Consider the following 27,266-nt stretch of genomic DNA (forward strand, 5'->3'; position numbering starts at 1 on the left):
TTGCTGGCAGTCTCTCGCCAAACCTTTCATCCTCACGGACACTGCCATATCAAGATTAACGCGAAGTGTATGTCCTAATATTGAAAAGTTTTGCGAGATCTCGCAAAAGTAACTCAGGATCTCGCAAAACTTTTGCGAGATATGCAAAACTGACTCTTTTTTTTTTTTTTTTCCTCCCATGTTCCACAGAATGAATCTGTGCGTCTAATAAAATTAGATGCACACAACTGATAGAACACAAAGCCAATTTCATTTATAATACTGTAAATATGGTCATTAAATCACAGTATTTGTGTGAACCCGAATCCTGATAAAAAAAATAACACAAATACGAATCTAGACAGTTTGGACAAATGTTGGTGGATGGCGCAGTGTTGCCAGATTGGGCAGCTTGTGAACACATTGGGGTGGAATATTATATAGATATTTCTATATAATTATAAAATTATATAGATATATAATTTTACAATAAAAACTTCCTAAAAACCTACCAAATATGGTGAAAAGCAGCCAAAATTTTAACAAGTTACCCAAAGCTTGTATATTTAAATATATATCACACCTGGTGCTATTAACATGAGTTTCAGTGGAGGTTTTGTTGTGTTGGGCTGGCAACTGTCAGTCAGATCTGACAACCCTGGGGATGGCGGTGGTGGTGGCGAATTGTGGCAGATGGAAAGGAAAAGGTCAAAGCCATCAGGTGCACAGTTTAGGAAAAAGAGAAAAGAAGAAGAGGAGAAACAAGCAAAGATAAAGGTAAGCAGAAGCTGTGTAATATTTCAGTTTCTTCCATGTTTTTTCAAATAAAAATTTAAAAGAAGGCCCTGTGACAGGCTGGCGACCTGTTCAGGGTGTACCCTGCCTCTCGCCCTATGACAGCTGGGATAGGCTCCAGCCCCCCCGCGACCCTGACCAGGATAAGCGGAAGCGAATGGATGGATGGATGGAAATTTAAAAGAAATTCTGAGTGTGCCTGTGATGGTGGGGGGACCTTCTGTTAAAGCCTGTCTGTCAGACCATGGCAGAAAGCTACATACACCACACAGCAGTCGCTCATTACCCCCCCAAGTGTAGTAGTGCGGCGATCGCTATTGTGTGTGTGTGTGTGTGTGTGTGGGGGGGGGGGGCGCCGGCGGGGATGCTCGCCCAGGGCGCCAAACAGGCTAGGACCGCCACTGCCTACAGCAGCCGTTTTTCTGCTAATAAAGACGACCTTTGTTGTGAATATCGCCGACTGTGGAAGTGTGTTTACAACGTTACAATATATATATATATATATATATATATATATATATATATATACTTATATATACTTACACACACACACACACACACACACACACACACATATATATATATATATATATATATATATATATATATATGTGTGTGTGTGTGTGTGTGTTTTTGTCATATTACTGGCATGAATTTAAAACTACTTTCACCCCTGGTTACATGCATGCAGAAATGATAGTAGAGGGAGGGACTGGGAAGGTTCCTGTGTGGGAAGGACAGTCAGTGTGGGTCAGTCAGTGTGTACACTAACCCAGTACACCTCCAGAATCACCCGCACCTACAACCCAGAGCTGTGTGAACTGAGACTCCGGCTACAGAGATGAGGAGCCAAAACGACAGCACAAGGTTTTCAGTGAAGATAAAGGAGTGAGAAGCTCAGTCACATGATCACAGTAACTACATTTAAACTAAGCTGCACTCTTGAGTCTCCGCCCTCCACCAGTGACTGTTTACTGCTTCATCCATAGAGACTCTCTCATGTATTCTATTATAATGATGTTATAATGTGAGCAGACTTTTTCATACCCTCAGACGGAGCTTCTGCAAAGTGTTGAGAAGCACTGATGAGCCTCACCGTGCAGTCACACAGCAGCTCTGACTTTCCCGTTGCCACAGTTTTAGGTACTCAGCCACTGCCAGTCCCTCAAAACAGATCATTTCACCTGCAGATGCTTCTTTATGGTCCTGCAGTTGTGTCTGTGTTTGCATACAGAGAGCCTCCATGTGGCAACGTGGACACGTTCTGCAGGCTGGAACCTCAGGGTTCTCCCGATCTGACATGTTTTACAGTATTTGTGCTTCCTCTCTGCATCAGCTCTTATTCTGGTGGATGAAGCAGGCTGACCTGCCTGCCCTCCCCTCTGTGGACACACTGATTCAGGCTGGGTCAAAGCTGTTCAAAAGAAAGAAATGAATCTTATTCAGAGCAGATCACATGATCAGTGCTGGCTCTGATCCAGATCAGACCTTCAGTTTGTTTTTGAGCAGTGGGATCATCTGAAGCAGCTGAATGACTCTGTCCCAGGAGAGGGACTTAACCTAAAACATACACCATGTGGTATCAAAGCTGCACTGAGGTCCAACAGGACAAGAACAGAGATGAGTCCACTGTCAGAGGCTGTAAGAAGATCATTTGTAACCTTCACTAATGCTGTTTCTGTACTGTGATGAATTCTGACTGAAACTCTTCAAATAAACCGTTCCTCTGCAGATGATCAGTTAGCTGTTTTACAACGACTCTTTCAAGAGTCTTTGAGAGAAAAGGAAGGTTGGAGATTGGCCTATAATTAGCTAAGACAGCTGGGTCAGTGATGGCTTTTTAAGTAGAGGTTTAATTACAGCCACCCTGAAGGCCTGTGGTACATAGCCAACTAATAAAGACTGATTGATCATTTTTAAGATTGAAGCATCAATAATTGTAAAGACTTCTTTGAACAGTCTAGTAGGAATGGGATCTAATAAACATGTTGCTGGTTTGGAGGAAGTAACTACTGAAGTTAACTCAGAAAGATCAACTGGAGCATAAGTCTAAACAAATACCAGCAGTTATTAAAGTTGCTTTACTTGATGATTGTTCTGATTTGTTGCTTTCTGTAGAGGAAACACAGGACCTGTTATCTGCATGGAAACATCTATGGAGCACTCAGGTGTGAAACTATGAGGAAACTGAAGCTCCTCCTCTTTCCTAAGAAGTGCTGTGTGGCCGGCTGGACTTCATTCTAACAGAGTGTGAAGCTGAACTCTGAGCAGTGTGAGAGTGTCAGCAGATGATCACAGTGAGAGCTGCTGACAGAGGACCATGAAGATGTTGGTGGTGTTTGTGATCCTCGTGCACGGTAAGATCTCCTTCCTCTCTCTGCTCTCATCAGCAGCTTTTCTTCCATCTCTCTGTTTGATGTGTTGAAGCAGAAGGAGGAGATTTCCATCAAACACTGGATTCTGATTCACATCAAACTAACAACCCAAAGCAGCTCACTCTGAAATCACTGCGTTCTTCTTCAGAGGAGCTCATGTTGCACTCAGCTGCTCTCTCTGTGTGTGTGTGTGTGTGTGTGTGTGTGTGTGTGTGTGTGTGTGTGTGTGTGTGTGTGTGTGTGTGTGTGTGTGTTTCCCATACGGATCATCAGGATGTCCTGTCTGCTTCCAGGCTCAGCAGGCTCTGATTATTGTTGGAATCAGTGACAAACACGGAGCAGGGAGACATCTAGTGGTCGTGTAAAGAAGTGCAGTCAACCCTCTGCTGTGAGATTCGAGATTCAAGACTTTATTTGCCATTTGTACTCACATGTAAGGTTTGGGTACCTAAGAATTGTTGTGCAGAGCTTTTGAGTAGTGAAGTAGTGAAAAAAATAATAATATACGCATAAATATATATACAAAAATATATAAACAGTTACTCAAGTTGGAAAAAGATGATTTCTTATCCGGTGCTATTAATAAATATATATTACAGAGTGCCAGGTTAATGGAGACTGACAGCGGTTATTGCACGCTTAGTGTTACAAACACAGTGGATACTGTACACATGTAAGTTGCTTGCGTAGATCAGACAGATATTGCACCAGTGAGTGTTATTTTAATAAATAAAATGTTGCACATCAGGTTTTAGCTGTGTGAGGAATGTTGCACAGTGGAGTTTGGCTGTGAACGGTCCTTCACTCTGAGCTCTGGGATCCATCAGTCTGACTGTGGCAGGGAAGAAGAAGCTTTTACAGAATCTGGTCCTGAGTGTGATGATGCTGTCTGCTGTGTGTTTGGGCGTGAGGAGAAAGTGGGCGGGGTGGTGTGGGTCTCTGATGATGTGCTGTGCCCTCTTTATGCATCGTTGTGTGTAACTTGTTTCCACTGTTGGGAGTTTAGTCCTGATAATGTTTTCAGCAGTTTTCATGACTCTCTGCAGAGCCTTCCTCTCAGCCTGAGTGCTGTTGTCATACCACACTGAGATGCCAGTGGTGAGGATGCTCTCCACCAGGCCTCTGTAGGCTTGTGTGAGGGGGCGGCAGCTCCGCCCAGCCTTCCTGAGCAACCTGATGAAGTGCAGCTGCTTCTGAGCCTTTGTCACAGTGGCTGCAGTGTTTGCAGACCAGCTCAGGTCAGATGATACGTGAAGGTCAAGGAACTTGTGGCTGTCTACTCTCTGCACTTCGGTGCCCCTGATGGTGAGGGGGTGCAGTTGAGGGGCTTTCTTCCTGAAGTCAGTGATGATCTCTGCAGTATTTTCTACATTGAGGATGAGGTTGTTTTCCTCTCAGTAAGAAAGTGTGCTGTCGACCACCGCCCTGTAGAATCAGAATCAGAATCAGAATCTTTATTGTCATTGTACACAGAAGTTGCACAACGAAATTTAAAATGCATTCCTTTCTAGGTGCCTCAGACAATAAATAATAAAATAATAAAAATATGAGTGATAAAAATGATTACTAAAATACAGTGCACAATAGTAAATTAAGACGAATCTAGCCCCAATACACACACCAACGCACGCACACAGTCAGCACTACCACCCCACATCACTGTCCAAACCACACAGAGTTCAGTTCAATGATAGCCCTGGCATAAAAGCTGTTCCTCAGTCTGTTTGTTCTGGCCTTCATTGTCCTGAAACGTCTGCCTGATGGCAGTAGCTGAAACAAGGAGTGTCCAGGGTGTGAGGGGTCCTGGAGGATGTTCTGTGCCCTCCTCTGGCAGCAGGCATTGAACAGTTCCTGGAGGGAGGGCAGGGGACAGCCTATGATCTTTTGAGCCGTGTTGATGATTCGCTGGAGTGTTTTCCTGTCTGCTGCTGTGCAGCTGTTGAACCACACGCACAGACAGTAGGTCAGGATGCTCTCTACACAGCAACGGTAGAAGGACACCAGCAGATTCTGGGTCAGATAGTTGCTCCTAAGAACCCTCAGGAAATGCAGTCTCTGTTGGGCCTTCCTGACAATGCTGGTCATATTGATACTCCAGGTCAAATCATCCTGCAGATGTACTCCCAGGAACCTAAAATCTGAAACCAGCTCCACTTCATCCCCCTCGATGAACAGAGGTTGAATGACATGTGTTGTCCTCCTAAAGTCTACTACCATCTCCTTTGTCTTAGTGGTGTTCAGGATCAAGTTATTCTCACTGCACCACCTTGACAGCCGCTGCACCTCGTCCCGGTATGCTGACTCATCCCCGCCTGATATGAGCCCCACCACAGTGGTGTCATCCGCAAACTTAATGATGCAGTTACTGGCATGTATGGAGGTGCAGTCATGTGTGTAGAGGGTGAAGAGTAGGGGACTCAGCACACAGCCCTGTGGAGAGCCGGTGCTGAGGCTGATGGCTGAAGAGAGGTGGGGACCTACTCTTACCCTCTGGGAACGGTCTGTCAGGAAGTCCTTGATCCAAAGACAGGTGGAGCATGGTATCCCCAGATCTGACAGTTTAGTCACCAGTCTGCCAGGAAGGATGGTGTTAAACGCCGAGCTGAAGTCCACAAAGAGCAGCCGAGCGTAGTTCCCCCCCTGCTCCAGGTGAGAGAAGGCAGAGTGGAGGGCCGTGGCAATGGCGTCCTCTGTGGACCGGTTGGCTCTGTAGGCAAACTGGTGGGGGTCTAGTCTGGGAGAGAGACTGGAGATGACGTGAGCCCGGACAAGCTTTTCAAAGCACTTCATAACAATTGGTGTGAGTGCTACTGGCCTGTAGTCATTCAAACCTCTGATAGTGTTCTTCTTGGGGATGGGGACGATAATGGAGGACTTCAGGCAGGAAGGGACAGCAGCCTGGCTCAGGGACTGGTTAAAAATGCTGGTAAAAATACCAGCCAGCTGAGCCGCACAGACCTTCAGTATCCGTCCAGAGACACCATCGGGCCCCACAGCTTTCCTGGGGTTCACAGTTTCCAGCATACGCCTCACCTCTTGCTCTTGCAGCCTGAGGATGCTGCTGCTGCCTACTGATGGATGTTGGATGGCTGTCTCTGATTGCTGTACCTCAAAGCGTGCAAAGAAGCTGTTCAGCTCCTCTGCCAGATTGATGTTACGCTGATCAACTAACAGGCTGGGTTTGTAGTTCAAAATATGCCGAACCCCTTGCCACACCTGCCTGAAGTCGTGGCTCTGGAAACAGTCCTCAATCCTCCTCTTATACACAGCCTTGGCCTCCCTGATGCCCCTCTTCAGGTTGGCTCTGGCAGCGCTGTAAAGCGCCCCATCACCAGCTCTGAAGGCGATGTTCCTTTCTCTGAGTAAGCTCTGCACCTTTCCATTCATCCATGGCTTTCTATTTGGAAAAACCCGGATATTCTTGTCCACAGTTACAGTGTCGGTGCAGAACTTGATGTAGTCCAGAACAGCCGAGGTATACTGCTCCAGGTCCTGGTGCTTGAATACGTCCCAGTCAGTTGTTTCAAAGCAGTCCTGCAGCTGTTGAGAGGCACCTTCAGGCCAGGTCTGAACAGTCTTAGATGTAGAAAGAGCAGTTTTGCTGAGGGGGGTGTATGCTGGAATCATAAGCAGGGACAGATGGTCTGACTGGCCCAGATGTGGCAGTGGCACAGCCCTGAAACCCAGCTTGATGTTAGAGTAGACTTTATCCAGTGTGCTGTTCCCTCTTGTAGGGCATTTAACATGCTGATGGAACTTGGGTAGAACAGTCTTTAAATCGACATGGTTAAAGTCTCCTGCAATGATGTGTACAGCCTCAGGATATCTGCTCTGTTGACTGCAAACCGTGTCATGTAAGAGACTAACAGCCGAGTTAGCATTAGCATCAGGGGGAAGATAAACAACAGTGATCAAAACAGCTGTAAACTCACGGGGCAGATAGATGGGCCTGCATTTAACAGTCATGTACTCCAGGTCCGGAGAGCAGTGGCTGTTCACAGTCATACTGTCTGTACACCAGCTGTTGTTTACATACAAGCACACACCCCCTCCTCTGCTCTTACCGGAGGTCCGCATTCTGTCATGCCGGTGCGTTGTCCTGCCGGCTAGCTCGATGGCTGCATCAGGAATGGATGAATGAAGCCAGGTCTCAGTGAAGAGCAAAACGCAGCAGTCCTTCACGGTCCTGTTTGTAGCCACCAGCAGTCTCAACTCATCCATTTTATTCGGGAGTGATCTTACATTGGCGAGGAAAACACTGGGTAACGGAGGTCTATGAGGCCGTTTACGTAGCCTCTCCAAAACGCCAGCTCTGCCGCCTCTTTTCTGCCTCCTTTCTCTGCGCCGTCTCCGTCTGCGACCCCCCCTCACAGGGATGATGAACCACAAAGAGCCAGGTGGTCTGGCGATGTCCACCGGGATGTTGTGAGAGTGGAGGAAGTCAGCCATAACCGCCTGCTCACTTTGTGCTCCTATATGTAGGAGTTCGTGCCGTCTGTATGTTATAATGTCCGCCCGACATAATGGTGATGTGTTGAGCCACAGTTGAAGCACACATAACAACATACACAATTTCACAGAGCACCGAAAAGGAGAGCACTGAGCCGCTGCGACTATGCGCGCCGCCATCTTGAATGACCAGCATTCAATATGTACCCGGTCTCGTCCCCACCCTTGGTGAGGCCCAGGATGGTGTCATCAGCGTATTTGATGATGATGGTGTTGTCCATGTTGGATACACAGTTGTGGGTGTATAGGGTGAAGAGGCAGCAGCCCTGTGGTGATCCGGTGCTGAGACCCTTCCTCCCATCCTTACAACCTGCGGTCTGAATGTGAGGAAATCCAGAACCCAGTTGCAGGTGGCGGTCGGGACCCCAGGCCGGACAGTTTTCCAGTCAGCTTTCCTGGTCGGATGGTATTGAAGACAGAGGTGTAGTTGAGGAAAAGCATCCTGACATACGTTCTGCTGTGGTCCAGGTGTTGGAGGGTGTGGTGGAGGGGTGGTTACTGCATCATCCACTGATCTGTTTGGACGATAGTCAAATTGAAGAGGGTCGACAGTTTTTGGCATCATGGAGTTGAGATGTTTGAGCACCAGCTTTTCCAGACGTTTCGTGGTGATTGGTGTGAGCGTCACTGGACTGAAGTCATTCAGGGTGGATGCACCTGGTTTCTTAGGTACGGGGATGATGGTGGAGGATTTGAGGATATGTGGGATTATTGTCAGTGCAAGAGAGGCGTATAATATATAGTGTACACACTGATGGAGCTCTGTGATTGGTGGATTTAAACCACACATTTATGTTCCTGTTTTACCTGCAAACACACCTGAAGTCTTTGTGTTTGTTGCCTCTCTTTTGTTGTTTGTTTTTGTGAGTTTTAAAGTGAGTCTGAATTTGATCTTTATCTCAGAGTGTCACGTGGAGTCTCTGCCTGTGTGTCCTCAGTTTCCCAGCATGCCTCAGCTGTGGAGCTGTACGAGGGGGAGCCGTTCGTCCTGCTGCCCTGTGAGTTTCCCACGTTTGAATTGGGTGGCCCCTCGGTGGTGTGGAGCCGCTCCGACCTCAGTCCTCCGACCGTCCACCAGCGTCAGCTGCGAGGAGACGAGCTGAAGGAGCAGAACCAGCGTTACAGCGGCCGAACATCCATGAAGACTGACGCTCTGGAGACTGGAGACCTCAGCCTGAAGCTGACCGACCTCCAACTGTCTGACAGCGGCACCTACACCTGCTCCATCAGATCATCTAGAGGAGCGTGGAGACTGAGAGATGTACAGCTACAGGTCAAAGGTCAACAACAAACCCTGTGCCTGCTGTAGAGCCATCAATCCCCTCTGAGATTAAACTCAACTTTATTGTAATATTGTCAGAATGAACATGCTAACATCTGAAATATAATTCTTCTATTAGCTACATTTGGGCAGAGGTCAAAGGTCATGTTGTTCTTGGGTTTCTCCACAGAACCGTTTCCATCCTGGGCCACAGCTCTCCTGGTTCTCCTGGGTCTGGTTCTCGTTGTTTCTGGAGGTCTTTTATTTCATTTCCGCCACTATTTCACATCCGGTGAGTCTCTCCTGTCTTCTGCCTGCTGTGGCTTCATGTTTGGGAGGGGAGATGTTAGCAGATGTTAGCAGATGTTAGCAGAGCGAGTCTGTAATTGTCTCACAGCTGTCTCACACACTCGATCATCAGAGTCCCTTCCTGCTCCTCCCTGAGGCTGATTTTACCGAGAGCAGAGCTGAGCAGTGCTCACACTGAGCCTCTCTGTCAATCTGAACCACTAACAGTGACCTGTGTGAAAATGCAGCTCTTCATGAATCCCTGTTAGTGTGTGTTCATGTCTGAATGTGGAAAAGCTGATAAACACCATCATCATTCTTGTTACCGCTGACTGAGGCCAAGGCTTTGTCTAACCAGCAAACACAAAGAAATCCTGGCTGTGATGAATTTACTAGAAGATGAAGATGAGACAGGGAGGTCATGTGACCATTAGGGCATCATGTTGTGCTTTTTTGTCCTCTCAGTTTACAAGGTGGAGGTGGATTCAGGGGTGGAGTCTGTCCAGCTGCTCTGCAAAACCACAGTTCACCTGCCTGGAGATGCTGAAGTGGAGTGGAAGGACAGAGAGAACAGGAAGGTCCACGTGTATCAGAGCGGCTCTGACCAGCCTGGAGAACAGGACCAGCTTTACAGAGAGAGGACCAAGATGAAGAGAAACCTGCTGAGAATTGGAGACCTCAGTCTGACCCTGAAACACCCCCGAGACAAAGACACCAACACCTACACCTGCACCGTCTACAGCAGGGAGGGAAACATCCTGATGAAGAAAGAAATGCTGCTCACTGTCAGAGGTCAGTGCTGTAGTTACAGGTCAGAGGTCAGTGCTGTAGTCACAGCTCATGCTGTGTGTGTTGTCCTCTCAGTCCCCCAGGTGGAGGTGGAGAAGGGGGCGGAGTCTGTCCGGCTGCCCTTCAAAACCACAGCTCACCTGCCTGAAGACACTGAGGTGGAGTGGTGGCACAGTTCTGCCAATCCTGACAAAGAGGACCAGGACTACAGAGAGCGAGCCAAGATGAAAGCAGACCTGCTGAGAACCGGAGACCTCAGTCTGACCCTGGATCAGCCCACAGAGAGAGACAGTGGGAGGTACAGCTGTGTGGCCCGGAGCAAGGGAAACATCATTGGATGGAAGACAGTGCTGCTGATAGTTAAAGGTGTGTGTTTGTTTTCAGCTCTTTGTGTGTTTTCAGTTTGTTATTGTGTGTCTGACTGTGTCGTCTCCTCTGCAGGGAAACTTCAGGACATCAGGAACAGAAGCAGCTCCGCTGATCCGACTCCTCTGATGGCCGATCAATCAGTTTGATTTTGATTAGTGATCAGTGATGTCAGAGTGGAGTCAGTGTGATGACAGAGATATGAACACATAAATATGATGTAGCAGATGAAATGTGTTTTATTATATAACTTCTCTGTACTGGAAACATTAAATGATGCTTTTTAATACTTTGATTGTGATGTGTGTGATTGTTCCGCCATCCATCCGTTTTCTCCTGCTCGTCTAGTTGAAGTGTTTCATCTGTGTTCATTCACTGTGACCCTGACAAAAACCACAGGCTGAAACACACACGACTGGTTCTTCACACTGCAGGTGCTGCTGGAGCCTCTTCAGACCTTTGAAGGTAGGTGAAGCTGTGCCAGAAACCTCCATTAGGGTACTGAGAGCAGCACCTGTTGGTTTTCATGAGCCCTTTGAGGTGAATACCCTGCAGATCCATCACAATCAGGCAACAACCCTACGAGCAGCCACTTGGTAACACTGGGAACAAACAGAAACAACAGGAAGGAAGAGGTGAGGCACCAGATTCTCTACAGAGTCGTCACCCCATGACAGCATGGGCCAAAACTTTGGTGTCTCCTGATTGGTCGCTCTGAGGAGGCGAGAGGAAGAGCCCAAAGTTTAAAGTGTATCCAGGGCTCAGTTTGGTCTCCAAAGTCACATTCACAGCAGGCTGGAAGACCGATCTTAGCATCAGTGTTATTAATGATCTCCTGGGTGGGTGTTTTAAAGGAGGTGGTGTCCAAAGCATGTGGTCTGTGTGCTGCTCTTGTTCCTACTGCAGAGTGAAGCTCGAGCACACAGAGTGTTAAAAGCAGTAGGTGTGCACTGATGCCTCTCAGACTGGAGTTTATGCTCCTTTAGGTTTTTCGTGCTCCTCCCATTCCCGGTGAAGTCAGCTGTCCCTTCCTTCCCTCTCCCGCTCCACCTGTCAGCCAATCAGTGTGCGACCCACACAGAGCTTCATCCTTGGTGAGTTTTGGGCTGGTTTTGGAGGACTGCACCGGAGCATGTTTGCATAGACTGAAACACATCTGTGAGGCAGCCTTCAGACAAATACCTGACACAAGCCGGTGATCTTCTGGTGCCTGTGTGAATGAGGAGGGTTGCATCAGGAACAGTTCAGTTATGCTGAGCATAAAGAATGAAATTTCAATACCATCTCTAATGTATACAAGTACTAAACACTGTGTACATTTTTTCCAAAGCAAACACACTTTAACACAATTGCACACACGTGTTTTCCATTACCCTAAGTACCTGAGTTTGTTGTGTCAGAAAAATCCAAATGGTTTCTGAAAGATGAGAGCGAGCGTCATGGCAAACATCACTCATGCTGCTGCAGGAAGTCCGGGAACGGCAGGACTACATGCATAAATATCTTTAATGGCTGCTCTGTGTGTTTCGGTGAATCCAGTTGAGGCAGCAAGGTTTGGATCACCTGCTCAGACAGGACGCAGTCACACGGACCAGCTTCCTGCTGCTTTGAGATGTGGACTGCATGTCTGACAGACAGGTGCATGAGGTGGAGGGCGTGTCCTTCCCCATTCCAACATGAAGGCACCAAAAAATTTAAATGGTTTTAAATATTTTTTTCATGAATACATGTAAATGTTATACGGGTTGAATTACAGAGAAACTGCCCCGAGCTGGCACTTGTCCTTCACCTGTTTACTTTGTTTCCATTCCTTTTACTTTGTATCTCAAAGCATTTCTTTTTACCTGAGCCACAGTCTGTCTCACAGGATGCATTAACTGCTTCTATTGTTGCAGCTCCAGTCTGAGAAACCGCTGCTCTGCCTTTTCTTGCTTCCACCTCAGACATGATTGTTTTAGTTTCTTCAGCAGTAAAATTCCTTCGCTTTCTTCGACATGAATTGTCACCACGTTCACCTGAAGGTGAACTTGTTTTCTACAACTGTGCACGAGCCTGTCAAACACAGATTCAGGACTGCTGCCTTTTAAGACTTTATGGATCTACAGGAACCCTGGGAGTTGATTGGGCCCTCATTTGAAGGGGGTCACGTCACCTTGGTAACCTGAAGCTTTTAATTAATAAAAACTGAAGAAACTAATGATCAGTTTTAATTCAAAGATTCAGTTTTATTTTGAAAAGGAAACAAAGTGAGAAGAAAATTATATTTTGAAAAGACAGGTCACTTCCTGTAACAAGTGACCAATAGAAATGCAGTTTTTCCATCGTGTTTTAATCACCTTAACAGTCTGTGAACACTCCGATCGATCTGATCAATAACCAGTTTAATCCCCACATCAGAAACGTGACATCACTTCCTCCTTCTGTGTGGGTAAATGTCATTAGTCGGAAACATCATGTGACTTGTTCAGGTGGATATTGATACCTATCATCAACCAATCATGTCCACAAGAGCAGTCCTGCTGTCCAATCAGCTTCCAGTTTTTGTTCCTCTGCTGTGTGACATCATAAAAACCCATCCAATCAGCTTGTTCAGTCACAGTTTTAAAGCCACTTCCATAGAAACAAAAAAAATGAAGCAGGTGTGAGGTCATTTTTTTAGGGTGGAGCCTTTATGGAACAGGTAGATCGGCCGCTGGTTACCTGGGAACACAAGCACACAGCTCAGATCACACAAACAGCGGTACATTTTCTACATCTAAGTGCTTTCTATCTAACATTCACACATTCAGACTTGGACGGCTGCATCAGAGAGCAACTTGGGGTCAGTATCTGGCCTGACTAGAGCAGCCAGGGATCGAACCACCAACCCTCCAATTAGTAGGTGACCTGCTCTACAGCCACCCCGATGGTGCGGTTAATGGCACCAACAGACGGTCCGAGACGTCTGAGCTGCAGTTTTGGTGAGAAAAACTTGAGGATTTTATTCAGATGGTCCTGATTAGCAAGAACTAGGGTTTAATATTTTTCCTGAAAATGACATGAATCAAATCCCGGGAAAAGACGAGCCATTTCCCGGGAATCCCGGGAAAAACTTTTTTAAAATTTTATTTTAATTAGCCTGTGTCGGCCTTAACCTATTTTGATATTGTAGAGGTAGCTTTCCAGCTATGTCCTGTTATGCCCAGTAGGGGGCAGTGTTGGCTTGATTAATGCAATAAAACCTACATCTCGGCATTCGAGTGCTCGAGCTACGCGGTGTTGTATCGTTCCTCAACACTCCCTTAACAAATATAATTCAAATATTCCTGCATTGTACATGGAATTATACCAAGATATTTTACAATTGCTGGTGCAAAACAATACGGTTCATCTCCACAGCATTGATAAAGGCTCAGCTACTTGCACTGTTGTGCACACCGTTCCACCAGTGGAACGCTGTAGTCAACTGTAGTTACTACCGTACTGCACTGTAATATGACATAACACAGGGCCTTGAGTAATGCACTACGACTTGGTCATTGCCATTCTGGCAACAGCAAATTTATAACACCGTGTCTGAGGGTTAAAGTAGGTTCGCTGTGAATCGTCTTTTGAAAAACTGGCCAATCCTTATAGCCTAAAACATATACATTTTACTCAACTCCATTTTAAAAGCGAAATATGTTAAGGTATCTATTTCATGATACTTTCTTCACACATTAGGCCCGTATCCTAATTCATGATTGTTAGTAAGCGGCTGCAAACGAGGAAAAGAAACACTCGAAGTTAAACAGATATTTCTTTATTGTTCAGGGCAGGCATATTTTATAGGCTATATAATGCAATATAACAATATATAATAATATAAAATTATATAATACAAAATACCTTAGGGTAAACACATTGCCTACGATTTCAACAAATTAAAGAGGAAAAAAGTACAACTGTGTAATACCTCTATTAAAACGCTTGAGATGAAGGCTGAACGTGCCTGAAATGAAGAGAAATGTTTTTCGCATTAAACGAACCCTTCTCTCAATATTTCCTTCAATTTAACATTCTGAAGATTTTTTTTCTTTTCTTTTCTTTCGCGCGACTTTTTTCCCGGTTTCCCGTCTTAAGGTTTTCCGGGAAACGGGAAATGGTTCTGATCGCATTTCCTGGGAATCCCGGCTCCCGGGATTAAACCCTAGCAAGAACCTGTGTATATGTGTGTGTGTGTGTTGCTCCCAAACAGCCTGGTGATGGAGCTAGTTAGCATTAGCTTAGTTAGCATATTTATGAAACATGTCTCACTGTGGTGGTCTCCTGTGAACCTGCACATACAGCTGTGATCAGAAGTTTCCATCCTCATCATGGACATGAGCTTCAGAGTCAGGAGGGGCTTTAATGGTTTCTCTGGGCTTTTTCCCCAGGCTGGAATGACTGTACAGCATACATCATTAATGACTTTAATGAAGAGCACTCAAATATCCAGCCAGAATTATTCCACAAGTTTGGTGATGGCTACCAAACATTCAACCAAACATTAGTGGGGGTGCATGTATATATGTGAGCCTGTATGGATGAAAGAAAATCCAAAATAAATTCAAACGTGTGCAAACTTGATGTATGCTGTACAGTAACTCCACCCTGGAAGAACGAAAGAAACCAGTCATGTCCATGACGAATGTGTGGAAACATCTGAGCACACCTGTGTGTGTCCTCACCTGTGTGTGTGATGAGTCTGTAGGAGCTGAAGCCAACACTGTCAGTCAGGTAGGAGGTGAACTGTTCAGGTCTGAGCCTCAAACTCCTGTGGTGACTGAACGTGGTTTTCTGGAAAAAACACAGAAACGAGCCTTTTACTGTCTGCACACACACACACACGCACACACACATTTATATCCAGTTAAGCCAACAGCCATTCACCCCCTTCCTGTTTGTATGCTCTGTGCAGCAGTATCCATCCTAAAGGATTTTATGCAGTGTATGAAGAGCACTGATATTTTCTATTATTCTTAACTTTATACATCAACTAAAAGTATTAATGCTTACTGTTCTACTATAATTAATTTGGCCATGAATTAGGGACGGATGCTGCTGAAGAAAACACACCAACAGGCAGAGGTGAAGTGTAACTGTGTATGATTACATTCATGTTTCGGGGCGTTACCGAAGCTCTTTTGCTGTGGCTGTAGCTGCTCCACGGCTGTGGCTCCAGGATGAATAATCCGCCCGGCGACAGACTCTGATAGGCCCGTTTGAACAGTCTGACCACACCCGCGTCACCTGACTGCAGCTGCACCCACTTGGTTACATTGAGACACATAATGACATCATACTGGCCCCGCCCAGGCCAAGCTTCCCGCTCTGCAACATAGTCGCCCTGTGGGAGGAGTCACAGCGGTGAGCACTGCATGGACGCCACTGAACTGAGTGTCTGATGGAGCGTGGGACTCACCTGGATGAAGGTGACATTGTTGGGGAACCTGGAGGAGGAGGAAGACTGAGGGAGGAGAAGGGGAGGAGCTGCGAGAGGACCCCGACTCACCCTGAAAGACAGGGGGAAGGAGAGGAGAGAGAGCGCCTTCTGGAACTCCTCCATCACCTCCGCCTGCTCCTCCTTCACTTCCTGCTGGGGAGGAAGAGGAGGAGGCGGAGCTGCCATTTCTCCCCTCTTCCCTCTCTCCTCCACCACCAGTTCATGTGACAGGAAGTGTCTGATGTTCTGCTTGGCAGCCTGCACCAGTTGCTTGTCTAGCTCCACCCCCAGGATGTGGGTGGGGTTGAACCTCCGGGCGACAGCCAGTGTCATGTGACCAGTGCCACAGCCCACATCCAGAACAGTCTTGTCTCTGAACCAATCGGCTTCCAGGAGGCGGAGCCGTGGATCTTCCTCTGCCCCGACTCGCCCCTCCCACTTATCTCCATAGAAACCGTGGTAGCCATAGTAACAGCTGTGGTTGCCATACTGGTAGCGGTGTTTGTCCTTCTTCTTCTTCTCTCGGGGGTGAGCGGCACCGATCTGAAGACCTCCACACCTGCCGGAGGAGAAACAGATGTCACAAACACATCCAATCATCACACAGTTTATTACTCAGGTGTCACACTCACCTGCCGGCTTTAGCCCCTCCCACCAGCGGTGTCTGGAATTTGGTTGGCTGAGACGTGGTTGCTGTGACGATGGCATTTCCAGCATCGTCTGCTGACCTCATCGAGGTGGTGCGTCGCCGCCTCCGTTGCCGCCCATCGCCCTGGGTCCCAGGTTTGTGGGTGGGGCCTGGTGGAGGGTGGGTGTGTCTCCTGGGCAGTATGGGGTACGGGGCCACGTCGTCTCGACAGGTGATGGCCGTGTTGAGCTCACATGGGAGAGGAGATGGAGGAACGCTGCCTTCTCTGGTCAACAACGGTACTGCAAGCAACAAAACTGTTAGACAACTTAGCTCCACCCAGACTTCACCCAGGTGCACTGACAGGTATAACATCAGCTGTTATTAATGTAAAATAAAGTAAGAATTACCCCCAAAATGTTGTTCTCACGTTTTTCAATGATAAAAAGTCACAGAAAAATGTTTTCGAACATGTTAATTCTGGAATAAGAAATGAGATGAGTTTTTGTGACTGTTCGTAACAAAGAGCCTAAAGATAAAATCTAAACCAGTCCTTTGGTAAGTGGGCTGTTATTAGGCCCGAGCCTCCCGAAGGGATCGGCGAGGAGCCTATTGTATTCGCTCGCGCGAAAAATGAAAAAGGGTCAAAGTCGAAGCGCTCGACTTTGACAACGGACCCTCAAACAAGGTAGGTCAGGTCGAACGCTTCTCGAAAACGTATATATGGGGGTGAATGGAGCAGCCCATAATTGAAATCGTTAGCGTCATGAGCTAGCTTGCGCGATGAAATTGACCATGGACCTCACGACAACGTGGGTCGTGTCGAGACGTTTCCGAAAACGTATATATGAAGGTGACTGGAATGGCGCATTATTGGAATCGTTGGCGTTCTCCATTATTATTAGGCCCGAGCCTCACGAAGTGATCGGCGAGGAGCCTATTGTATTCGCTCGCGCGAAAAATGAAAAAGGGTCAAAGTCGAGCGCGAAGCGCTCGACTTTGACAACGGACCCTCAAACAAGGTAGGTCAGGTCGAACGCTTCTCGAAAACGTATATATGGGGGTGAATGGAGCAGCCCATAATTGAAATCGTTAGCGTCATCAGCTAGCTTGCGCGATGAAATTGGGTCAATGACGAGCGCAACGCGCTCGTCATTGACCATGGACCTCACGACAACGTGGGTCGTGTCGAGACGTTTCCGAAAATGTATATATGAAGGTGACTGGAATGGCGCATTATTGGAATCGTTGGCGTTCTCCATTATTATTATTATTATTTTTCTTTTCCGCAAATGATCGCAAATTTGACCCCCTGAACATTTACGAAAACGCACCAATTTTTGCACAAAATTCAGGACCGGTGAAAAATTTTGTTTTTTAATATCGCCATTAAAAAACTCAAAAAACCAGTGCAACTGCGCCCCCTGTCAAAATCAAAATACATTGCGCCTATGGGAGGCCTTGCCATGTAAAGTTAGCCCAAGAGTCATGAAATTCGGATCAAACGGAGATCTTGTGAAACCCAACAAAAAAATATATTACACCAACTCCGGACAACAAACAGGAAGTCGGCCATCTTGAATTGAAGTTTGTGAAGCGCAGAGTCAGCATTTTTGCACACCTCGTACTTGAATTAACTTGTCCTAGGGCATTAAACCGACTGGCACCAAAATCGCTCAGGAACATCTTCACAAGTTGGGCATCAAAAGATGTGCGAGGTTTTATAGAATATTCAACGGTGTTGGCATGGCAACCGCGTGAATTTGGTCTTCGTTTTTGTCTCTCGCCGCAATTTTGTTTGTGCATTCGTTCGCACAATCTTTGGCCGATCAGCCTCAAAATTTAATAACTTGTTTACTGACCCGACCTGAACCCACAATTAGGGAATCAAGTTTCTAGGTGCAATAGCGCCCCCTACAGAAGCAAACAAAAGTTTGTATGGAGGTCCACAATTTTAGTTTCACTGAAATGCATGACAATTTGTGTCAACATTCTTGACGTCATCCTCATCAAAAAAGCCAATCACACCCATGCTCTATTTTGTAACACGTTGCCATGGCGGAGCCCGAAATGCCCCATTTTATTGTAATGGGAAAAAGCCAAAAATCCCCCATACTAAAGTTTCTGCTTAGTTTGCCCGAAATACATGAAATTTGGTACACAGATTGCTGATGTCAGCCTGATCAAAAAAGTCAATCACACCTATGTCATATTTTGGACGCTGTTCCCATGACGATGCCAAAACTGCCCCATTTTATCCCTATGGGAAAAAATGTGAAATTTCTGCGATGGAAAAATGACCCTTGCTTTCTCAAAAATGCATACAAATGCCTGAAATTTGGTACACGCATTGTCCACATCTCCCTGAACATAAAACCTACAGGTGAAAATACTGTAATGTGTAAGGCGTTGCCATGGCGATGCCCAGAATATGGCATCTTTTTCGTTGAGTTAGACAATTCATGCATTTCAAAATTTCACACGTAGCAGCCAAAAAAAACGCTAAAACTGGCACGGCCGGAAAAGCACGGTTCAAATCGGCACCGGCGCTTGGGCGGCGGCCGGCGAGGGCCTATTATCGCCGCTTGCGGCTTTAATTATTATTATTTTTCTTTTCCGCAAATGATCGCAAATTTGACCCCCTGAACATTTACGAAAACGCACCAATTTTTGCACAAAATTCAGGACCGGTGAAAAATTTTTTTTTTTAATATCGCCATTAAAAAACTCAAAAAACCAGTGCAACTGCGCCCCCTGTCAAAATCAAAATACATTGCGCCTATGGGAGGCCTTGCCATGTAAAGTTAGCCCAAGAGTCATGAAATTCGGATCAAACGGAGATCTTGTGAAACCCAACAAAAAAATATATTACACCAACTCCGGACAACAAACAGGAAGTCGGCCATCTTGAATTGAAGTTTGTGAAGCGCAGAGTCAGCATTTTTGCACACCTCGTACTTGAATTAACTTGTCCTAGGGCATTAAACCGACTGGCACCAAAATCGCTCAGGAACATCTTCACAAGTTGGGCATCAAAAGATGTGCGAGGTTTTATAGAATATTCAACGGTGTTGGCATGGCAACCGCGTGAATTTGGTCTTCGTTTTTGTCTCTCGCCGCAATTTTGTTTGTGCATTCGTTCGCACAATCTTTGGCCGATCAGCCTCAAAATTTAATAACTTGTTTACTGACCCGGCCTGAACCCACAATTAGGGAATCAAGTTTCTAGGTGCAATAGCGCCCCCTACAGAAGCAAACAAAAGTTTGTATGGAGGTCCACAATTTTAGTTTCACTGAAATGCATGACAATTTGTGTCAACATTCTTGACGTCATCCTCATCAAAAAAGCCAATCACACCCATGCTCTATTTTGTAACACGTTGCCATGGCGGAGCCCGAAATGCCCCATTTTATTGTAATGGGAAAAAGCCAAAAATCCCCCATATTAAAGTTTCTGCTTACTTTGCCCGAAATACATGAAATTTGGTATACAGATTGCTGATGTCAGCCTGATCAAAAAAGTCAATCACACCTATGTCATATTTTGGACGCTGTTCCCATGACGATGCCAAAACTGCCCCATTTTATCCCTATGGGAAAAAATGTGAAATTTCTGCGATGGAAAAATGACCCTTGCTTTCTCAAAAATGCATACACATGCCTGAAATTTGGTACACGCATTGTCCACATCTCCCTGAACATAAAACCTACAGGTGAAAATACTGTAATGTGTAAGGTGTTGCCATGGCGATGCCCAGAATATGGCATCTTTTTCTTTGAGAAAGTTTTTCATATGTGGCAGCAAAAAAAACCCCGCTAAAATAGGCACGGCTGGAAAAGCTGGGTTCAAATTGGCACCAGCACCTGGGCGGCGGCCGGCGAGGGCCTATTATCGCCGCTTGCGGCTTTAATTTAGTTTGGAGCCGTTTTTATGCTTGAATGAGTCACAGGTCAGAGTGAAGTGGTGTCACAGAGTGGAAAAAAAGCAGCCAATGTCCAAAGAAAGAGTTCTAAAGACCTTTGGAAAGCCTCGAGAACTATTTCTGAAGACCACCTTAAAATTACAAGAAGGTCTGGCTTTGTTGTGGCTGTACTGTTGTTTCTTTTTAAAGTTTTTGCAGTTAAATAGTTTCTTTGCTAGTTTTTGCTGGTCTGGGAGCAGATACAGTCTCTATGATGGGATCCAAACTGGGATGCACGCTGTTTCCCCTCATCATCACCTACATTCCACATTTTTGGAGACAGGCCCTGATTACTGAGGTTTTAATGTTCCACAGCAGCCCTGAATAAAACTGCAGTTTCCTGCTGCGTCCACTGGGTGTCAGTAAAGCTGCACATGTCTCACCTGTGAATCCACCTGTGGGAGGAAACAGTGGAGCTGCTGCCACCTCCTTCTCTCCTTCTCCATCTCCTCCTCCTCCTCTGTGGTGTCTGTTCCTGTGCCTCCTCTTGGACTTCAGAGGGGACAGCAGGACTCCTCTTCCATGCTCCCCGTCTCCTCCCCCTCCCTTCAGGTTCAGAGGGTCAGTGATGTCACGCGGGACCAGGATCTCTACGGGGTCTTCGCCTCGTGATGGTAAGGGCGAGCATTTTGGCGTCTCCTGATTGGTTGCTCTGAGGAGGAGAGGGGAGGGCCATAAAGGCTGAAGTGAATTCAGGGATCAATTTGGTCTCCAGGACCTTCAAGGTCAGCACTCTGGAATTACTCCTTCCTCCTGAAGCCCATGCTGGCTTCACTCTGCATCCCCCAGAACAGTTTCTACTGTCTGCGTATTTCTGTACACTACACATTTTAATGTATTGAATAACATCACCGCTTAACAATAATTCAGGAACACAAACATGGATGTAGAAACTTGGGGGAAGTAGCCGGAAATGCAGGGAAGGAAGGGTGTTTCTCCGGGGGTGCGCTTCAGGTTACGTTGTAAAACTTCAAAAACTGAGTTATGGCATTTTTCTATAATGATGTCAGGGCTGCAGCTCCATCTGGTGGCAGAGGGCTGCATTTACAACAAACGTTTACCAGCACTGGGCATCAATTAAACCCTTAACCATTAGGCTAACCGACTAGTACGCCTGGTACGACTAATGACAATAGCAACGATTAATCGTCTAGTTGACTAGTCGCATACATTCCTAGTTTTTATGGTATACTTTGGTCCTGTTATATTATTGGATGATGGACTATGGAAGACATAAATGTATATGCTGTAGCTTTTCATGCTGCTGAACAGCCAGCAGGTCCTCTTATTACTGCAGCGATCGTTTAATAGATCCCTGAATTCCTCGATTAATAATCTGTGAGTAGCGCCATCGCCTCACCTGTTCACGTCTTCGTCCAACAGCGAGTTCAGGTTCAGTGGGTCAAAGATGTTTCCGCCCAAAAGGAAGTGACTTGGCAGCACGGGATCTGATTGGCTGTCACTATTGATCCGGCGTCGGCGCTTGGCCAGCCCCTTGAAGCCAGTGCCCATGGAGTAACGCCTCTTCCCCATTCGCTGAGTGGTTGAAGGAGGAGGCGGCGGAGGAGGAGGGAGGGCTGGCTGGCTGTCATCAGGTGCCTGGAGGCCATTTTTAGCCCGGATGAGGGGGAGGGGCTTAGCCAGCTGTGGCTGCTCTGATAGGTCAATGGCAGCAGAGAAGGCCGGGCTGACTTTGATGGGTGCCTCATGGGCGAGGACGACCTCTTTGTCCACTGACATCATCTTCCACCTTCCAGCCAATCACAGCAACCTGCAAAGGAAGAGGGGGTGGAGTCAGATCAAAGAGCTCAACAGAAGCTCTATGAGAATCAATCGATTAATAATCCCAAAATTAACAAACCCTGAATCTGAAAATCTTCTGGGCTCATGTGGAGCTCATCTTCAGAGAGAAACTAAACGAGTAAAACCGGAAACCAGCTGAGCACCAAAATTCAAAATGACAGGAAAAGTATGGATCTAATAACGGAGCTGGGTCGGCTCTGAGCGGTTATCGGACAGGACGCTGCAGTTCATCCTTTAATGGTGTTTTTATCCTCGCTGAATTTTTCCTTTCTCTACCTGCAGCTCGTTAGTTCGGCTCAGTTTTAGACTTTTCAGTTGTGCTTCTATTTTTCCTTTTCCCATTTTAAGGTATGTTTAAGCAAGTTTTCTTTTATTATTGTGAGGAAATAGCAGAATGTCTCATGTGGACCCCGATAAAAATGAAAAATACACCAGTGTAAGCTGCACTGCAGCGAACAGTAACCCTGTCTGCTCACACTGACACCACTGTGGGTTTACTGCTGAATCCTCCCTGCCTACATCCACCCTGCACACTGCAGTATTCAGTTTATTTAGACATGAGCTATAACTTTATCTTATTAATTCTTCTCAGGAACCGAATCCAATGTGTTTTAAGTGCAGTCAGATAATTAGGCTACTGTGCATTAATAAATGTGAGCATCAGCTCAGCAGCATTTCTGTTCATTTATTTTACTGTTTATTTTTTACTCCTTCTTTTTTAATCTACATAAACAGCTGAGTGAGTGTCCATCTGTCGCTCCATCCAGTAATAAACTGTTCAGCTGATTTAATTACTTTCATTTTACTCTAGTTCAGTAACGACTATTTTCATTTGCAGACCTTCCATAATTAGATCTTTTTGTATCACAGCTAATCATCCACACATCCACCTTCCTCCACCTATCCAGTTAAGGGGCTGGAGCCCATCCTGAGCCCAGTGGTCAGGCTGATGCAGGGCTGAGTGAAATATTCACATTTATTTTTTAAATTTTATTTTTTAAATTTTGCTTCTTTAAATTTTTTCCAATATTCAAACTATGTATCAAAACCTGTTTTAACTTCAGCTTGTATTTAGTTTGAACTCACTTAACACATATTTTTTAAATGATTTTTCCTGTTTCTAATAAAATGTAAACCGGATGTCGGTGCTGCAGAGATCCAGCCAGCGGCTGATCGCCTGAACTGTTCGCTGCCACCACGATCATCCAGCGATCATCCAGCGATCATCCAGCGATCATCCAGCGATCATCCAGCGGTCGTCCGATCCTCAGACACCGTCGGGCTGTGAATTTTTCCTGCATTTCCTGCTGTGGCTGGGATCAGCAGCTGATCTGATGACAGCTATAACTGTGCTGGTCAGTGTAGCTACACCTTAAATTCAAACACCGCTGACAACAAGGAGACGCCCACACTGAGCGAGGCGCATCAAACTGTGATGCAGTTTCACACATTTAGAGTTGAGTTCGATCATCTTTAAACCGTCTGGAAGATGATACCACGTGCCCTCCGTGAGATTCAAACCTTTAACAGCTTATCGTTTAGACTAATTAGTTATCAGGCCGGTGAGGGGTAAACCTCTGACCTCCTGACCTCAGGGGGGCGTGAGACGCTGGATGCTGATTCTGCAGCACCTCTGGAAGCACCATCAGGAGCTTTGAGAGCTCCAATCAAATAAAGCAGGTCAGGAAACCGTCTCCTCTCCCTGCTGAAGGGGGTTAAATGTGCGCTGTAGGCACACTGTAACCTGACGAGTGCCTCCAACTACACCCAGCCTGCTGCAGCTATGATTGGCCCATCTGGTACAGGTGTTTCCTCCTGAAAAGCTGCTAAAGCTAACAACAAAGTCGCTAAGTTGGGAACACTGCCATGCTGTCACTTCCTGCATGAGAGAGGCGGGGCAGGGTGAAGCTGTGCAGAGACAAACTGGAGGAGCTACAAGTACGATTGTAATGCCACATAAACTACATCGATATAAACAATATTGTCCCATCTTATATATGAATATCTATCGATATCTATCTAATCTATCTAAAAATTCGACATATCACCCAGCTCTAGCTGCTAGTTTCAAATTTTTTCCCAAAACACCAAAAAATGAGATGCGATATGAAGGCACAGCTGTAACTCAGCTGCATCCCATCGAATAATCTGAGTAACCAGCCCTCGTTTGCTCGTGCACATCACACAGCTCAACAGGAAGCAGATGCAGTGTGTGCAGAACGAGCCCCGTTATTCTGGAAAAAGAGAAAGCTTAACCCACAACCTCGCCCTGACCAAACCGAGTCACATGCTTCTAATAAGACCTCACACAAACGAGGGTGAATCCTTTTGATTTAACCTTTCCCCATACCAGCAGGAAGCAGACTTTCAACTTTCTCCTGAGTTTTATCTTTCTTTGGGTGGTGTTCTCCACCCAACAAACCGATCAGTTTCACCTCCTCCTCACCATCAATCAGAAGTGTGTAAAATCAATGTGTGTTAAAACTTCCTTCTTTCTGCTGCTCTCTTTAGGGATCATCTGCCTCCATCTCCCCCTATCCCAGCATCTTCCTCTGTCACATCCACCCTCTGCATGTTCTCCTTCACTACATCCATGAACCTCCTCTGAGATCTTCTCATCCTGCCTGGCAGCTCCAGTATATCCACCCTTGCTCCCCTCACAGGTCCAGCCCTCTCAACCTCTCAGCTGAAGGACACGTGGGAACCTGTGATCCAGTGAAGCGATTAAATCTGCTACCAAAAACTGATTTTGTCTGTGCCCCTCAGCAGGCTTCCAGAAGTCAGCCAGTCAGAGTGAAAGTGGGCCTCCTGGGAGCAAGGAGCTGAGACCCTGGAGGGGTCCAAGGGTTACAGTATAGAGACTGGAACAATACCCCCACCCACACTGTGACCCCTCAGGGAAGCTCAACTTTCTGGTGCTTTAAAGTAAAAGCACTGTGAAGAGTTTCCTCTGATTGGAGAACCCAGACTTTCAAGTCGAGACTCTTATTTTGAAAACACCATAGAAAAGTTGCTAAAAAACAGTACCATGGTCCTGCAGTAATCTGATTACTGTAATAATCCGATTACTTCATTAAAGCCTTCACTCACACACAAGCAGCCAAACGTCATGGATCAATAACCAATCACTGATGGATCGATCATACTTACCGAGTCCTGCAGAGCTCCGTCTGGACTTCACCCTCTGAGTGAGGGTGTGTGTGTGTGTGCGCGCGCGCCCCCAAACCCCAAGGAAACCCCGTCTTAACCCCGCCCCCGGCACTCGCTCAGCCAATCCCGGCGCTCCCTCATGAATAATTCAAACGCCCAGAAACAAACAGTTAGCTCGTGCAACTAGCCGCCTAGCACGCCCCTCCGGAGGTAAACAAGCCCCGAAACCCAGCCTGAAACCCGCTCTACGTGCGGACACGGCCCGCACCCAGCTGCCAGTGCATGTGCGTGCGTGTATCAGTGTGCGCGTGCTCTGTGACGGCTCGTGCCTCCACTTGTAACCCTAGCCTTAACTGACACTAGCTGCTGACTGCTAACTGCCCTCACCGTGCTCACACACCCGAGCCCGCACTCTTATAGGTCAGCGCAGGGACCTCGTGATCGACCGCAGCGTTGACCAATCGCCTTCCGCGTTGTACGCGCGCCTTCCCCTATTTGCGACCAATGATACGGCTTTCACAGGTCTAGCGCTAACTTGATTGGTCTCGGCTCAGAGAGGGCGGGAGAATGGAGCGAGGAGAGAGGTGTCCTAAGCGGTGCCTGACTGAAAACACGAGCTCAGCGGAAAACAAGTGGCGTAACTGCGAAAAGTAACGGTTCATCGGCGGTGTCCGGCGGCTGCGGCTGCCAACACACAGAGTTAGTGTGTTCGATAAAGTATCACCAGGAGACGTCTGAGTTTAACGCCTCTGTTTGTCAGAGGGAGCGTAAACTCGGCCTGGAGAGGGCATTTTATCCCCTCAGTTTTGTTCTGCAGGAGGGAAAACCTCCCAAACTCCCCATTAGCTCCCCAGCATGCGTGGCCACATGAATAATTCAGATGAAAGATGGACAAGTTTCAGTATCAGTAAATATGTGAAGATTTTGCTGCTCACAGAAACTTAGGGCACAGGAGGTCCTGAGAGGTAAAGCTGAGGGAAAAAGAGCTCACAGCACAGTGATGTTAACACGTTTGCTGCCACATACGTGTAGTTTATCATGTTACACAGCAGCAGCGACGACTTAAAAGGGTTTAAATGATCAGCTCTGACACGTTCAGGTGTGTTTCTGTGAGTGTAGTAACATCAGCTGTGTGGGTGGGGTCAGTGACTCCTGCTGTGATGACTGTGTGACAGCTCACCTGTCTCAGGTGTAGCTGCTGCGTCAGCTCCTGGTGTTTCCTCTCTTCTCGCTGCTGCAGGCAGGTGTGGGGACCGCAGCAGGATGACCTCACTGGGCTCCTTCCAGAGGTTCATGTTTGACCCACAGCTGGATTTATTAATCAGATAAAGCACATTTCTTTTTTTTTTGAACATTCTTTATTTAAGAGTATGTGTTATTATGAACCCAACATATGTGCATCTGTACATATTTACCTGCATACACATAATACAACAGAAAAAAGAAAACAAACACACAAAAAAAAAAAAAAAAAAGGAGGGAAAAAAAAAGGAGGGAAAAAAAAAAAAAAAAAAAAAGGGGGGGGGGGTTAGTGTCACAGCAAACAATTAACATGCATTTCAGCAACTGAAATCGATCAAAATGGTCCTTGTGGACTCACATGAGGGGTGGGTGAACCCACCCGGCGTCTTCCATAGAGAAGAGGAAGAACAAAACCCACAAAAGGGGCTGACACAACTTCTTAGAACCTACATCTTCATCTGTGAGACCATCCAAAGTGGGAGATGGCTGGGGTCCATACTCTTAGAAAGACGTCCATTTTTACTTGAAGTGTTGCCGTTATCTTTTCCATTGTATACACCCCTTTCAGTCTTTCTTGCCATTGTTGAAGGGTGGGGGGCAAAGGCTTGAACCAGGACAGAGTTATCATTTTCCTTGCAACCAGTAGAAGAATCTGTAGTAACTGAACTTCCTTTTT

The 27,266-nt window shown here is 46.5% G+C and overlaps 2 protein-coding genes across 2 annotated transcripts; one reads left to right on the forward strand and one right to left on the reverse strand.

Moving 5' to 3' along the window:
- The first annotated feature begins 3,061 nt into the window (after nt 1-3,061).
- Nucleotides 3,062-10,593, forward strand: LOC115775818 (uncharacterized). The gene is made up of 6 exons (XM_030723345.1): nt 3,062-3,131; nt 8,597-8,938; nt 9,110-9,211; nt 9,673-9,999; nt 10,072-10,362; nt 10,438-10,593. The coding sequence occupies exons 1-6, from the start codon at nt 3,095-3,097 to the stop codon at nt 10,509-10,511; spliced, it is 1,173 nt and encodes a 390-aa protein (XP_030579205.1). The 5' UTR covers nt 3,062-3,094; the 3' UTR covers nt 10,512-10,593.
- A 1,994-nt stretch (nt 10,594-12,587) lies between these two features.
- Nucleotides 12,588-25,439, reverse strand: LOC115775759 (7SK snRNA methylphosphate capping enzyme-like). The gene is made up of 8 exons (XM_030723264.1): nt 25,349-25,439; nt 21,756-22,166; nt 20,779-21,047; nt 16,438-16,735; nt 15,785-16,364; nt 15,497-15,709; nt 15,051-15,159; nt 12,588-13,062 (listed from the first exon to the last, which is right to left on the reverse strand). The coding sequence occupies exons 2-8, from the start codon at nt 22,136-22,138 to the stop codon at nt 13,010-13,012; spliced, it is 1,905 nt and encodes a 634-aa protein (XP_030579124.1). The 5' UTR covers nt 22,139-22,166; nt 25,349-25,439; the 3' UTR covers nt 12,588-13,009.
- Between the last annotated feature and the right edge of the window lie 1,827 nt (nt 25,440-27,266).

This window comes from Archocentrus centrarchus, unplaced genomic scaffold, assembly GCF_007364275.1.
Source record: "Archocentrus centrarchus isolate MPI-CPG fArcCen1 unplaced genomic scaffold, fArcCen1 scaffold_24_ctg1, whole genome shotgun sequence".
NCBI lineage: Eukaryota > Metazoa > Chordata > Actinopteri > Cichliformes > Cichlidae > Archocentrus > Archocentrus centrarchus.